The sequence below is a fragment of the Littorina saxatilis genome, linkage group LG8 (assembly GCF_037325665.1).
Source record: "Littorina saxatilis isolate snail1 linkage group LG8, US_GU_Lsax_2.0, whole genome shotgun sequence".
Classification (NCBI taxonomy): Eukaryota; Metazoa; Mollusca; class Gastropoda; order Littorinimorpha; family Littorinidae; genus Littorina; species Littorina saxatilis.
Window position 1 is genome coordinate 72214608 of NC_090252.1, and position 15000 is coordinate 72229607.

General features: G+C 49.9%; 2 protein-coding genes across 2 annotated transcripts in view; one reads left to right on the forward strand and one right to left on the reverse strand.

Annotated features, from left to right (window-relative positions):
• Positions 1 to 4107, reverse strand: part of LOC138974860 (uncharacterized) — a 23521-nt gene extending 19414 nt beyond the window's left edge. Inside the window, exons 1-2 of the mRNA XM_070347584.1 lie at positions 3976 to 4107; positions 1083 to 1251 (exon numbers count right to left, since the gene is read on the reverse strand). Of these exons, the coding sequence (XP_070203685.1) occupies positions 1083 to 1251; positions 3976 to 4107 (301 nt within the window). The remainder of the gene's footprint in view (positions 1 to 1082; positions 1252 to 3975) is intronic.
• LOC138974296 (uncharacterized) overlaps positions 1 to 15000 on the forward strand; it is a 298636-nt gene that overhangs the window by 272666 nt on the left and 10970 nt on the right. The window lies entirely within an intron of this gene.

Sequence of the window (15000 nt, forward strand, 5' to 3'; positions counted from 1 at the left end):
CACACTGACTTGTCCACCACGTATTGTTGCACCAGTATCGGGGGGAGGGGAGGGGGGGGGGGTGTCGAGAGAGAGAGACATGGAGAGTGCCACTGTGGACCTTATTGCAGTTCCCACCTGAAAGGATTTCAGGGAAGAAAAAGTTAAAACAAATGATTAAAAGTATTTCTAGCATTAACTTTCTTTACTTATTAATTTCATTTTTTTGTTTTTGTGAAGAATTGATTACTTCACATTTCTCTTGTCACTCTGTGTGAGTGTTGGGAGTAGGAGGCCGCACAGGTGTTGGGAGGAACAGAAAGGTGTTGCCTAGTCTCGTTGAAAGCACGTTCACACTTTGATGAGAGAGAAGTCGTTCAGAACACTTTTTTTTAATCAATACCTAATTAATTTGTTTTAAACTCAAGAAAAAATAAATGAGTTGACTGATGTTGATAGGGCGGTCTAAGCCACTTTTGGACCAGTAACTTAGCAACCAGCTTTTGTAGTTTGTTCTCGTAAAATGTATCACCAGTAAAGTGTCTGCCTGGTTGCTAGGGTGTGAGTGTGTGGGTGAGGAGGGGGGGGGGGGGGGGGGAGTAGGTCATTTGGTAGAGCACTGAACTTGTGATCCTAGTGTCACGGGTTGCAATCCACGCCGGGATGGACACGGGTCAACTATAAGCGCTGACTCAGGTTGAAGACCACGGTCATTCTGCTATAAGTGCACAACGTACCTAAACACGCACACGCTTGGGTAGCGCGACTCTTGTTGCTGCTAGCTTTCCACTGGGAGCAGGCAAGCCGAATTGACCAGCAATGGGAGCAGGCAAGCCGAATTGACCAGCAATGGGAGCAGGCAAGCCGAATTGACCAGCAATGGGATAATAAAGTAACAGAAATGAAACCACCGCTGTCTGAATCCGTCAGGGAAGAACTTCAGCTATACGGTACGGCGACAATAATAATGGTTTGAAACTACACAAACCAGAAAGCGTTGACAAAGATGGATAGATATATAGACAGTCTACAGTTTGTCAACTCTCAAAGGTTTGTGTGGACGTGAAGCCTAGCGGTGTTGAGAGACAGAAGGTGTGCAATACCTGTCGGACTGATCAATAGGTTGACGCGGGCCGCTACCTGCTGAACGTTGTGAGCGACTGCACACACCTCGCCAGGTAGACTGCACAACCTCGCCAGGTAGACTGCACAACCTCGCCAGGTAGACTGCACAACCTCGCCAGGTACACTGCACACACCTCGCCAGGTAGACTGCACACAGCGAGCCCTGCTCTCACCTAGGCCGTCCTGCTGTCGGAGGCCGTGAACACAGACCTCCGGCTAGACACCCCCCCCCCCTCCCTCCCACTGTGCGGCCAACCCGCCACCCCCGCGCCGCACAGTGGACCGCACCGTCCCGTGACCTCAGTGACCTGAGACGACCCAGAATGTTTGGCGGCAGGCTGACGTAGGCCGTGTCTGTGTTTGGGTGGTTGCCACTGGCAACAACCTTCCGCCGCCACCACCGCTCGCTCAACGCTTACCTCAACACTAGTATAGTCCTACTCACTAGCAGTGTGTGTTGGGTGAGAGAGAGACTGCGCTGTAGTGTGTTGCGTGAGGTGAAGAGAGGACTGAGTGTACGAATCCACCTGCATCGGACCGCAACTGAAGAAAAGAGAGAGAGACAGAGTGAGTGAGAGAGACAGAGAGAGGGACACACACATACAGACAAGACAGACAGACTGCAATATTATGTTCACCCGAAGGTTACCCCCTACTGTGTTATCACGTTACACGGGGTGACGTCATGTTACACACACAAATGTTTGCTCTGAGTGACGTGACGGCAAATAGGGAAAATTAACAAAGGATGCAGCCCTTTTCCTGCTCTGGGAGGACAAACAGGGAGAGGTGTTTGGAGGGGGGTGACAGTGTGTGGGACACGAACTGCACAGAAACCATTCCCTTCCCTGTCCCAAAGTCGCCTTGCACACCTTCATGTCTAGCTTAAGTCAATTTTTTTTTTCATTTTCATTACTTTATTGTCCCATCGCTGGGAAATTCGGGTCGCTTCCTCCCAGTGGAAAGCTAGCAGCAACGGAGTCGCGCTACCCAGGTGTCTGCGTGTTTAGGTGTATTCAGCCACCTGCACTTATGGCAGAATGACCAAGGTCTTTTACGTGCCATTGTGATGACACGGGGGTGGGACATGGCTTCCGTCTCTGGGTCTGCACATAAAGTTGACCCGTGTCCGTCCCGGCCCGAATTCGAACCTGCGACCTTCCGATCACAAGTCCAGTGCTCTACCATCTGAGCTACCGGGCCCCCAAGGCATGGATATCGTCGGCACGTCTCTACCGCTGAACCACATCTGACACCAACACCTCGCCGTCTCCCCCCCTCCTCCCCACACACCTGGTGCCGTTAATCGTGCTGAGTGCAGTGGTATGCACACGTGCTGCGGTAAATTTGAAGTGATTAATATTTCATGACGCTGCGTTTTGATCACGCCACGGAGAGGGAGGGGGGGGGGGGAGGGGTGGAGCGGTTGACACAACTGATCGATTTGTCTGCTCCCGTTCTGGGTCCGGTCCCTCCTTCCACCCTCCTCCCTCCCTCCTCACCCCCTCCCTTACCTGTCTGCGTCCCTTCTCACCTGGCTCACCTGTAAGGTGTTTGTGTCTCGGGTTAGGGTTTGGGTTACTAGGTCGCGGCTCCTGTCTGTGTGGGGTGAGTCTGTTGTGTTTGTATCTGTCTGCATGTATGGGTGTCGGAGTGTGCGTGTGTCTGTCTGTTTGTCTGTGACTGAATGTGTATGACCAGTGTCTGTGTCTGAATGTGTATGACCGGTGTCTGAATGTGTATGACCGGTGTCTGAATGTGTATGACTGGTGTCTGTGTCTGAATGTGTATGACTGGTGTCTGTGTCTGAATGTGTATGACCGGTGTCTGTGTCTGAATGTGTATGACCGGTGTCTGTGTCTGAATGTGTATGACTGGTGTCTGTGTCTGAATGTGTATGACCGGTGTCTGTGTCTGAATGTGTATGACCGGTGTCTGAATGTGTATGACCGGTGTCTGAATGTGTATGACCGGTGTCTGAATGTGTATGACCGGTGTCTGAATGTGTATGACCGGTGTCTGTGTCTGAATGTGTATGACCTGTGTCTGAATGTGTATGACCGGTGTCTGAATGTGTATGACTGGTGTCTGAATGTGTATGACCAGTGTCTGAATGTGTATGACCGGTGTCTGAATGTGTATGACCGGTGTCTGAATGTGTATGACCGGTGTCTGAATGTGTATGACTGGTGTCTGAATGTGTATGACCAGTGTCTGTGTCTGAATGTGTATGACCGCGGTGTCTGTGTCTGAATGTGTATGACCTGTGTCTGAATGTGTATGACCGGTGTCTGTGTCTGAATGTGTATGACCTGTGTCTGAATGTGTATGACCAGTGTCTGTGTCTGAATGTGTATGACCGGTGTCTGTGTCTGAATGTGTATGACCGGTGTCTGTGTCTGAATGTGTATGACTGGTGTCTGTGTCTCTGTGCTCATTTTTAAGTTGCTCCTGCCCACTAATCTGTTTGCTTATTTTCACGTGTACCTGTGTGAATCGTCACACCTGTAATTACGACCCGGGGCTACTGCACTGTCACGCTCCCTGTCTGCCTGTCTCTCTGTTTCCTGGCATCGCAAGTCCACAACGGCAACAGCAGCATATATCTGTCTGTTTGTCTGTCTGCCTCTCTGTCTCGAGGACTGGGCGAGGTCAGGTCAGGGTGTGACTGACGCTGACTCAGTGACTGTGACTGTGTGTCTGACTGTGACTGAGTGTCTGACTGTGTCTGCAGTCTGGGTCCCCGCTGAGAGCCCTTTGTGTCTGTCGGCTGACGGCTACTTGTTGCTAGGTGACACACTGACAAATGACCAATGGCGAGCGGCTAATGAGGGCCACGTGATCAGCATTGCATCTCCGGCCCCTCTTTACCCTCGTGGCAGCCAAGTTGACCGTGCTGAGAGTCATTGTGATAGAGGTGCTGGTTGTGATGGTCAGACTCATAGAGGTGCTGGTTGTGATGGTCAGACTCATAGAGGTGCTGGTTGTGATGGTCAGACTCATAGTGGTACTGTTTGTGATAGTCAGACTCATAGAGGTATTGTTTGTGATAGTCAGACTCATAGAAGTATTGTTTGTGATAGTCACTCATAGAGGTGCTGGTTGTGATGGTCAGACTCATATAGGTACTGTTTGTGATAGTCAGACTCATAGTGGTACTGTTTGTGATAGTCAGACTCATAAAGGTATTGTTTGTGATAGTCAGACTCATAGAGGTGCTGGTTGTGATGGTCAGACTCATATAGGTACTGTTTGTGATAGTCAGACTCATAGTGGTACTGTTTGTGATAGTCAGACTCATAGTGGTACTGTTTGTGATAGTCAGACTCATAGTGGTACTGTTTGTGATAGTCAGACTCATAGAGGTACTGTTTGTGATAGTCAGACTCATAGTGGTACTGTTTGTGATAGTCAGACTCATAGAGGTACTGGTTGTGATGGTCAGACTCATAGAGGTGCTGGTTGTGATGGTCAGACTCATAGGGGTACTGTTTGTGATAGTCAGACTCATAGGGGTACTGTTTGTGATAGTCAGACAGTGATGGCGCTAGTATTTTTTTCAAACCGGTACGCAAACTTTAATGATGCAAACAGTCCCGAAAAAAACGGTAGGCAGGTCGTTGGAACCAGTAAGAGTCCAACTCAGAGTACTGATTTTATTTTTTAACCAGCGAAGAAAAACCCGGTAGTTCTAAAAATCAACCTCGTCGGTCATACCGGCAGCCAATTTTGTTCCGGTATTTTCTCGTTTCAACCGGTAAAATACCGGTAATTACCGGTTAACGCCAATACTGAGTCAGACTCATAGGGGTACTGTTTGTGATAGTCAGACTCATAGAGGTACTGTTTGTGATAGTCAGACTCATAGGGGTACTGTTTGTGATAGTCAGACTCATAGGGGTACTGTTTGTGATAGTCAGACTCATAGAGGTACTGTTTGTGATAGTCAGACTCATAGAGGTACTGTTTGTGATAGTCAGACTCATAGAGGTACTGGTTGTGATAGTCAGACTCATAGTGGTATTGTTTGTGATAGTCAGACTCATAGTGGTACTGTTTGTGATAGTCAGACTCATAGAGGTACTGGTTGTGATAGTCAGACTCATAGTGGTACTGTTTGTGATAGTCAGACTCATAGGGGTACTGTTTGTGATAGTTTTCCTTCCTTCTCTCCATAATTTTTATCTGCAAAAACCATATACAGATTATCATTTTAGCGTCACAAAGAGCAAATTATGCGCTAACCTGGAAAGAACAACAGAGAGTATTTCATTCCACAAACACAGACTCGTCAACCGCGTTAAATAACGATTTATTACCTCAACAGCCTATGTAGGTAGCTCTCCTTTAAGCGAATCCGCTTCCTTTGTATGGCTATCGTCCGTCGAAGACTTTCCTGCCACACCCCTCTTGCGCTGAATTACTTTATGCGTTGGAAAATTCCCCCGCTCAGCCAAAAGTCACACCTGACAACCTTGTCGTCAAATAACATGTAGACGGCGAAAAGTGGTCCCTTCTTGACGTTCCCAGAAGCCCTACTGTACTGGCAGAACGGCACGTTGTCATGAAATGGTCTATCACCAACGTGTTGTAAACCAACAAACTTCTGGGAACAAGAAACCTGTCCTTCTCTCTGGCAGCCCAATGTTGAAGTGCCCAGTTTCATGTCCTCACAAAACAACCTTGAAAATATCACGTGTCTCCGCGTGTCACATATCCAGTTCAGTCACAGCCGATTTTGCCCAGACAGCAAAATCACCCACGTGGAACCCCTGCAAAACGAAATCCCCGTGGTGCGCTATGCTCTGTCAGCGGTTTCATACCCCGACTCAAGCACAGGCGCTTTCCATCACAATTGGAGATAGGCACCCGTCAGAGTGTTCCTTTCTCAATCCATGCCACTAAACCGTGACACGCTGTGACTGCAGGAAGTAAACTTTGTCTGACTGACTGAGTGTGTGTGTGTGTGTGTCTGTCTGTCTGTCTGTCTGTCTGCTGACTTCTGACCTCACTAGCAAGGTCAACGTTTTGCCACATAAAGGGTTAACGTAAGGACACCAGGGTATGTGGCTGTCCGACGTCACAAATGGTGTGACGATGGTGGCAACGGGTGGGTGAACTGATCTGTCGTGCTGTCTGGGCTTTACCATGACACGTGAATGTGACGTCACAAGGGGTGTGAAGGGGGTGGTTATGATGGGAGAACTGATCTGTCGTGTCTGTGCGGGCTTGACGTGCTGGGTGTCAAAGGGACCCTGGGGGCCACGTGGCGATAACAGCAAGCGACGTGTTGACAGTAGCGCTGGTCGTGCTCGTGCCACTCGGGGAGTGTGGATCGTGCTGCGTGGTGAGCTGAGACTGAGGCCATGCGGCAGTCCTGTCCTGTCCTGTCCTGTCCTGTCCTGTCCTGTCCTGTCCTGTCCTGTCCTGTCATGTCATGTCATGTCCCGTCAGTCATGCATAAGGTTATTCCATCCTTTAACCCTGTTGTGGTAATGATTTCACGGTCACTGCTTGGCCAAACGTTTCCTGAATGTAGCTGCACGATGCATGTTGGCCATGCTCTAGTCCTGTCAGACATGAGTGTGATTATTCCATCGTCTTGTCCTGTGGTGTCGGGAAGGTGGTTCACATTTCACGGTCACTGCTTGGACAAACGCGTCCCGAAGCTTATGACGATTATGGAAAAGGATGGCTGACACTGTGTTCGACCTCTTCTTCTCCCTGAATGAATGCAGAGTTGGTTGGTTGGTTGGTTGGCAGCTGACAGTATCCCTGCTGGTGTCTGTTTGACAGAATGAATGAGTAGTTAGTGAGTGACGGTGTCGGCAACGGCCAGTCCCTGAGACGTGACCGGGTGTAGGCAGGCTAATAGAAGCGTGGCCTGACAGTCAACTGTGCTGGTTGCACGTACTACCGGCTTCAGTCCCCGATCAGACAGAGCGACAGGGTGAAGGATGTCGGTAGCGGGCCGACAGCGAGGCGGCAGGGACGGGGTGATATCGGTACGGAGGTTAATAGCGCCACTCCGTCAAATCACTCCCACCTCTATGCATATTGACGACTTCAGCTCCCTACCACTGCGTCCTAGGGGATCCGCACCGGGGTCACGTGTCTGCTCCGTGTCTGATGGAAACGCTTATACCGATACGATGCCGGCTACCTACGGCAAGCTGACGGCACACACTGGGGGTTGTCTGCCCCTGGAAGGGGGTCGGACCAGTCGGGACTCAAGTCTCAAGACCAGACGGTCGTGTGGCTGGAAGGGATTACAAGTTTTGATTACAGAATAGAGAATTGGGATTAGACCCTGACCGCCCTATATAGATGTAGTGCCAACAGCCCTTTACCCGCCACGTCACCATACTTACCAACACCTTCTGGCTGCAAACCCACGTTACACGTCTTTGTATGCAGATTTTTTCTCCGGAAGGATTTGGAACATAATGACGACATTGACGGGTTGAAGTCGTGTAGTTTATTGCATCACCCGCTAGGAGTCTCTGGTGACTGGTGTGGTCCAGACCCATGCTGATTGCTCGCAGTATACGTGGAAATGTCGTCTGCTCTTTAGGGCCGCTTGGAGTCTGTCTGTTGGGCCATGTGTCTTTTTTTTAATTTTTTTTATTTTTTTTTTTTACGTGATTTATGTTTATATAAATTTGTATAAAGCATTTAAGATACGAGAAACACTGTTATCGTAATTTTGTATGTAGCTGTTTGCATTGATGTATCTGTTATCCACTTTTGAGAAAAATATGCACTGTTTTGAGTCTACTGAATGTAAAAATGATTCAATGTTTTTGCTTTTGTTCACACCCCTTTACTAGGGGCAATGGCCTATGTGAATCAACCATCCGAATCTCTCTCTCTCTCTCTCTCTCTCTCTCTCTCTCTCTCTCTCTCTCTCTCTCTCTCTCTCTCTCTCTCTCTCTCTCTCTCTCTCTCTCTCTCTCTCTCTCTCTCCCCCCCCTCCCTCTCCCCGCACAGTCAATCCGTCGAAGCTCGACTGGAGGCCTCGAATCGCAAACAACGAAGAGCACAGTCCCCTCTCCGAGCTCAAATGAGGTCCCCCCGAAAGATCATCACTGCTCAGACCAACGCCACACTGGAACTTACCAAGAGAAACCAAAATGCCATGTGTCTTTATCCCGTGTGCGTGTCACTGTGTCACATTCTCTTCTTTCTCGTGTGCACAGCCCTCTTGTCTCGTGGCGTTATGTACATGGCTGGGTAATTGCTGTCTACCGTACTTTTCTAGTTTTCTAGTCTCGTTTCAATGGGTACATTATTTGTGTCGTGCAGCATACTCCCATGTCTCGTGATGTGAAGCACAGTCCCATGTCTCGTGATGTGAAGCACAGTCCCATGTCTCGTGATGTGAAGCATAGTCCCATGTCTCGTGATGTGAAGCATAGTCCCATGTCTCGTGATGTGAAGCATAGTCCCATGTCTCGTGATGTGAAGCACAGTCCCATGTCTCGTGATGTGAAGCAAACTCCCGTGTCTCGTGATGTGAAGCACAGTCCCATGTCTCGTGATGTGAAGCATAGTCCCATGTCTCGTGATGTGAAGCATAGTCCCATGTCTCGTGACTGCCTGCATGGCGGGTCTTTCGTCAATTCCCTGCCGTTGAACCCTAAGCTGTTGACCCGTCCCTGGGGTGCTCAGGATACTGACCTATCACACACACACACACAAACAGACACACACACAGACACACACACACACACACACACACACACACAGAGACAGACAGACAGACAGACAGGGTGGTGGTGGTGGGAGAGGAAGTGATTTCCTGGGGGTGTTTGGCTAACCCAATTGCTTCACTGTTTGGTCTGTCTGCCTCTCCCCTCGGGCGCCGCGCCCTTGTCATTTGTAACCCCCCCCCCCCCCCCCCCCTCCCCTACAGCCTGTCCTTGCCAGCCTGGTCTCGTGTACCCCTCCCAATCCCTTCCCTGAAACCGCTGTCCTCTCAAGGCACCATATTCTTCCTCTTACCACAACACTGTTCCCTCTCCATCATGTCCTGAGGTGAGGTTCCCCCCCCCCCCCCCCTCTATCTCCTCCTTAACTGTGAATCTGCCCTCTCCAGGCTCTTGTCTTTACCCCCCCCCCCCCCCGCACACACACACACCAACTCGACCCCTTTACCACTCACCAAACCTTTGGTATTATTACCCCCCCCCCCCCCCCTATACCTGTCGCTGTGTCGTGAACTGTCCTCTCGCCTTACTGCCACTGCCTGTCGCAGCCTACATCCTCACTTCTTGCATTCCGTCGCTGCTCCTTTCTCCGTGTCACGACTGCTCCTTTCTACGTGTAACGACTGCTCTTTTCTCCGTGTCACGACTGCTCCTTTCTACGTGTAACGACTGCTCCTTTCTACGTGTCACGACTGCTCCTTTCTACGTGTCACGACTGCTCCTTTCTACGTGTCACGACTGCTCCTTTCTACGTGTCACGACTGCTCCTTTATACGTGTCACGACTGCTCTGTGATAGTTGAACTCATGACAAAGGTTTTGCTTCTTTCAAGTGCTGAAATGTTGAGTGATTTACTCATTTAGGGAGGGGGGGGGTGTCTGCCCCCATCCCCCACCCCCTTCCTCAATCCCATTCGTTGACTATGGTGGTGTTGGTTCAGAAGATGATCCATCTTCATGGCTGTGTATAGTTTGTCTGTTTGTCCCTGTGGGGCTCTAGGGTGACTTCTCTTGTGTTTGATGCCTCTCCCCCCCCCCCTCCCGTCACACGCTGTCACGCCATCACGTCCAGTCCATCCCTAACTGACATCATCACTCACATCTTTCATCACTTGAGGACTCGACGGTTATATCGTTAACAGAACACTGCATGACGGTTATATCGTTAACAGAACACTGTATGACGGTTATATCGTTAACAGAACACTGCATGACGGTTATATCGTTAACAGAACACTGCATGACGGTTATATCGTTAACAGAACACTGCATGTCGATTATATCGCTAACAGAACACTGCATGTTGGCGGACGGAAGCTCAGATAGCAATACTTGGCATGAAGTGACGGTGGAACAACCCACAGCACGTCTCTGTTGGGTCTAGCAATACTTGGCATGAAGTGACGGTGGAACAACCCACAGCACGTCTCTGTTGGGTCTAGCAATACTTGGCATGAAGTGACGGTGGAACAACCCATAGCACGTCTTTGTTGGGTCTAGCAATACTTGGCATCAAATGACGGTGGAACAACCCACAGCACGTCTCTGTTGGGTCTAGCAATACTTGGCATGAAGTGACGGTGGAACAACCCACAGCACGTCTCTGTTGGGTCTAGCAATACTTGGCATGAAGTGACGGTGGAACAACCCACAGCACGTCTTTGTTGGGTCTAGCTGTGCAGTGTCAGTGTTGCACACTGCTGTGGGAATGTGACACGTCGCTTCACGAGCCAGTGACAGTCATTGGGGAGGAAACACGCCTTTCAGTGCCTGTCGTCATTTCCAAACTCTTCTGTCAGACGCCACACTTTTTCAGCCGATTCAGGAAACTAAAGGGGGGAGTACACGTCCTCTCAGAAACTATTTCTATTTGGGACTTGATACGCTAAGGCAGCCGATTCAGTTAAAATTTTAGTTAAAATTAATATTAAAAGTCCTACGGTTTTGAGCCATTAAGAACTTGAGTGTTTGTCCGCTTTCGAGCCGATTCAGATCATGCATCCGTCTTTTTAAACCGTTCTATAGTCACGTGCTTGTGTTCTCACCGTCCATTGATCACTGCGACTATCGTTACATCATCCTGAAGGAAACTGGGGGGGGGGGGGGGGGGGGGTGACGACCCAACAGTCAGTGCGGGACCGAGACAACGATGACATTTGTGGTTTTCTCGCCTCACACTTCCTGTGTAGCACCAGTTCAGACAGGGTCGGTGAGTTGTAGTGCTGTGGTCATTCTGTAGGTTCATGTAGTAGGGTGTGTGTGTGTGCACAGATCTATATGTAGCCGTGCAGACAGACAGTATAGTGTCAGTATATATACCGCAACACGTGTGGTATTGACCAGCGGGCAGCAGAGTGGAGACAGTGGTCAGCGCCAGGCGATCAATTCTCTGTCCACCCTCTGGACACTGCGTGCTGGCTGACCGCTCCTCGTACAATACAGTGGACAATGGTCGTGTCTTGCTGAACAGGGACAATTCTACCAGACCCACCATCAGTTCCGTTCTGTGTTATATATAGTATATACCGTCTGCTCTGTTCTGTGCGATATATAGTATATATACCGTCTGCTCTGTTCTGTGTGATATCTATATATATATACGACTTGTGTCTGTGTGTCTGTGTGTGAGTTCGCGATGCACGGCCAAAGTTCTCGATGGATCTGCTTCAAATTTGGTGGGCATATTCAGGTAGACCCGGGACAGGACACAACCTGGTCGATATTTCAACACGTGCTCTCAGCGCGCAGCGCAGAACCGATTTTGGTTCCACCTCAGCTACCCGGGCCCCCATACCGACACACCAAAGCCGCTACACCACATCACAACGCCAAAGTTCTCGGTGGATCTTTTTCAAATTTGGACACCGTATTCAGCTACACCCCGGACACAATATCATCGATGAGATATTTCAACATGTGCTCTCAGCGCGCAGCGCTGAACGGATTTTGGTTTTTGTGTTCATTTCACCATTATAAGTAACTCTTCCTTATCTTCTCCAGTGTTTAGCGTTTATCTCCCTTCCTTCGTGTGGCTTTCCCGTTTGTAAGTTACTATTTTTAGAATGTCACTGCGCTGTCCACTGCGCTGTCCACAACGCTTCCCTTGCACCCGTAAGTTGTTCTTACTGTCAAAGTGAAAAGGTCGAATCAATTTATAGCCACGCGAAAAATACACTCTCACCTATCTCTATATATTTATAGATATAGATATGCATATATATATATATACGGCTTCTGTGTGTGTGTGTGTGTGTTTGTGTGTGTGTGTGGGCAAAAACCTGTGTATTGTAGAGTTCTGTTTGTGATGTGGTCTAGCGGCTTTTGTCTGTCTGTATGTTCTGGCATTTGAGAAGCCACAGCAGATAATATAGGGCTAAGAAATAAGCTCTAAAATTCTCAATCCCGTTTGACAGGACTTCGCCTTCAAAGGTGATTGTGGTGAACCGCCACGCTGTCTGTCTCTGTCTCGCGATTCACCCCGGCGAAGCCGGGTATTCCTCTAGTATAGCATATACCGTCTGCTCTGTTCTGTGTGATATATATAGTATATACCGTCTGCTCTGTTCTGTGTGATATATAGTATATACCGTCTGCTCTGTTCTGTGCGATATATAGTATATATACCGTCTGCTCTGTTCTGTGTGATATATAGTATATATACCGTCTGCTCTGTTCTGTGCGAAATATATAGTATACTAGAGGAATACCCGGCTTCGCAGGGCGAATCGCGAGACAGAGACAGACAGCGTGGCGGTTCGCCGTCTTAGAGCACGTGTGAACATTTACATCCACCAGTGTGCCCACTCAAAGGAAGGCATGAACATTCAGACAAAAGCAGCCAGACCCCATCACAAACAGAACTCTACAATCCACAGGTGTTGCCTCCACACACACACACACACACACACACACACACACACACACACACACACACACACACACACACACACACACACACACAGAGAGAGAATATATCTATCGCTACATCGTCAAACCAAGGAACTGGTTGCATATATCTGAGGATACATTGTTAGACCATGGCTGCATGGAGACAGTGAAGCAGGGTAAACGGGTGTATTGTTAGACCATGGCTGCATGGAGACAGTGAAGCAGGGTAAACGGGTGTATCTTGTGTGGGTGAATGAAGATCGGGGGGGGGGGGGGGGAGTAGTATCTCTGGATCGTGTATTGGGGCCTGGGCGGGCTGACAGCGGTGTAATTGTTGATGACGGGGGGGGGGGGGGGGGGGAATATTGATTTCTTGCTTCATTGCTTTGTGAGTCTAGACAGACAGACAAACCACTCAGTCGCGAGACGATTCAGCCACTTCTTTACGGCAATCGCGCGCCATTGGCCCCTAAACACTTGACGACCGCTACACCGTACCGCTCAGTCTGCCGCACTGGCTTGGTCTCCACTGAGAGCAACGAGACTGCGAGGCTTGGTCTCCACTGAGAGCAACGAGACTGCGAGGCTTGGTCTCCACTGAGAGCAACGAGACTGCGAGGCTTGGTCTCCACTGAGAGCAACGAGACTGCGAGGCTTGGTCTCCACTGAGAGCAACGAGACTGCGAGGCTTGGTCTCCACTGAGAGCAACGAGACTGCGAGGCTTGGTCTCCACTGAGAGCAACGAGACTGCGAGGCTTGGTCTCCACTGAGAGCAACGAGACTGCGAGGCTTGGTCTCCACTGAGAGCGACGAGACTGCGAGGCTTGGTCTCCACTGAGAGCGACGAGACTGCGAGGCTTGGTCTCCACTGAGAGCAACGAGACTGCGAGGCTTGGTCTCCACTGAGAGCAACGAGACTGCGAGGCTTGGTCTCCACTGAGAGCAACGAGACTGCGAGGCTTGGTCTCCACTGAGAGCAACGAGACTGCGAGGCTTGGTCTCCACTGAGAGCGACGAGACTGCGAGGCTTGGTCTCCACTGAGAGCAACGAGACTGCGAGGCTTGGTCTCCACTGAGAGCAACGAGACTGCGAGGCTTGGTCTCCACGGAGAGCAACGAGACTGCGAGGCTTGGTCTCCACTGAGAGCAACGAGACTGCGAGGCTTGGTCTCCACTGAGAGCAACGAGACTGCGAGGCTTGGTCTCCACTGAGAGCAACGAGACTGCGAGGCTTGGTCTCCACGGAGAGCAACGAGACTGCGAGGCTTGGTCTCCACTGAGAGCAACGAGACTGCGAGGCTTGGTCTCCACTGAGAGCAACGAGACTGCGAGGCAACGACTTGTCTCCACACTGAGGGACATAGCCTTGTGGAAATAAAGATATAACACACAACTCCATTCTGCTGTACTCAAGTGTGAACAAGCTAGACTACACTGCAAGGACTTATGTCTTCACACTGAGGGAATGACCCTGTTGAATTGAGATGTAATATCACATATCACCACACTTTACTGCACAGCAAAGAGTTGTGTCTTCACACCGGAGAAATGTCCACGTCTAGAAGTAAAGATACAACATAATTAGTACACCACTCTTCCGTTACTGGTCTGTACAGAACTGAGAGACAGGCAGGCAGAGAGAGAGAGAGAGAGAGAGAGAGAGAGAGAGAGAGAGAGAGAGAGAGAGAGAGAGAGAGAGAGAGAGCGGTGAGTTCAGCTCACAAGCCAGATAAGAGACGAGACGACGGACGTATAGTACGAGCAATAAAGAAAGCAGCGGTACCATCAGTAGTACCAGTGTGACGTGACTTGTCCGCCTGTATGCTATCTCCCTTCTGGCTGGGGCGACCAATGACACTCAACTCAGTGTCTCTCCTCCACGTCTCTGTCTCTCCTCCACGTCTCTGTCTCTCCTCCACGTCTCTGTCTCTCCTCCACATCTCTGTCTCTCCTCACTGTCTCTCCTTGTCACTGTCACTGTCTCTGTCTCTCCATGTGTGCCTATTTACGGCGAGTATTGTGGTGTTTATGGGGTTGAAGTGAGCCGTGGTACTGGACACGGCGTGCAGCGGACTAAGTACTGCCCTCTGTTGGCCCTGTCTACATTGACTGCTGTGAGTTATCGCGGCTCTGAAGGAGACATAGTCAGCTTTCTGCGGACAATGGTTGGTCTCGACCCGTCTGTGTCGCTATCGCTCTCGTTACCTCAGTACACTACAGTAGTCAGGGTCCTCTGAAACAGAGAGAGAGAGAGCGAGACAGAGAGACAGACAGACTGAGAGAGAGAGAGAGAGAGAGA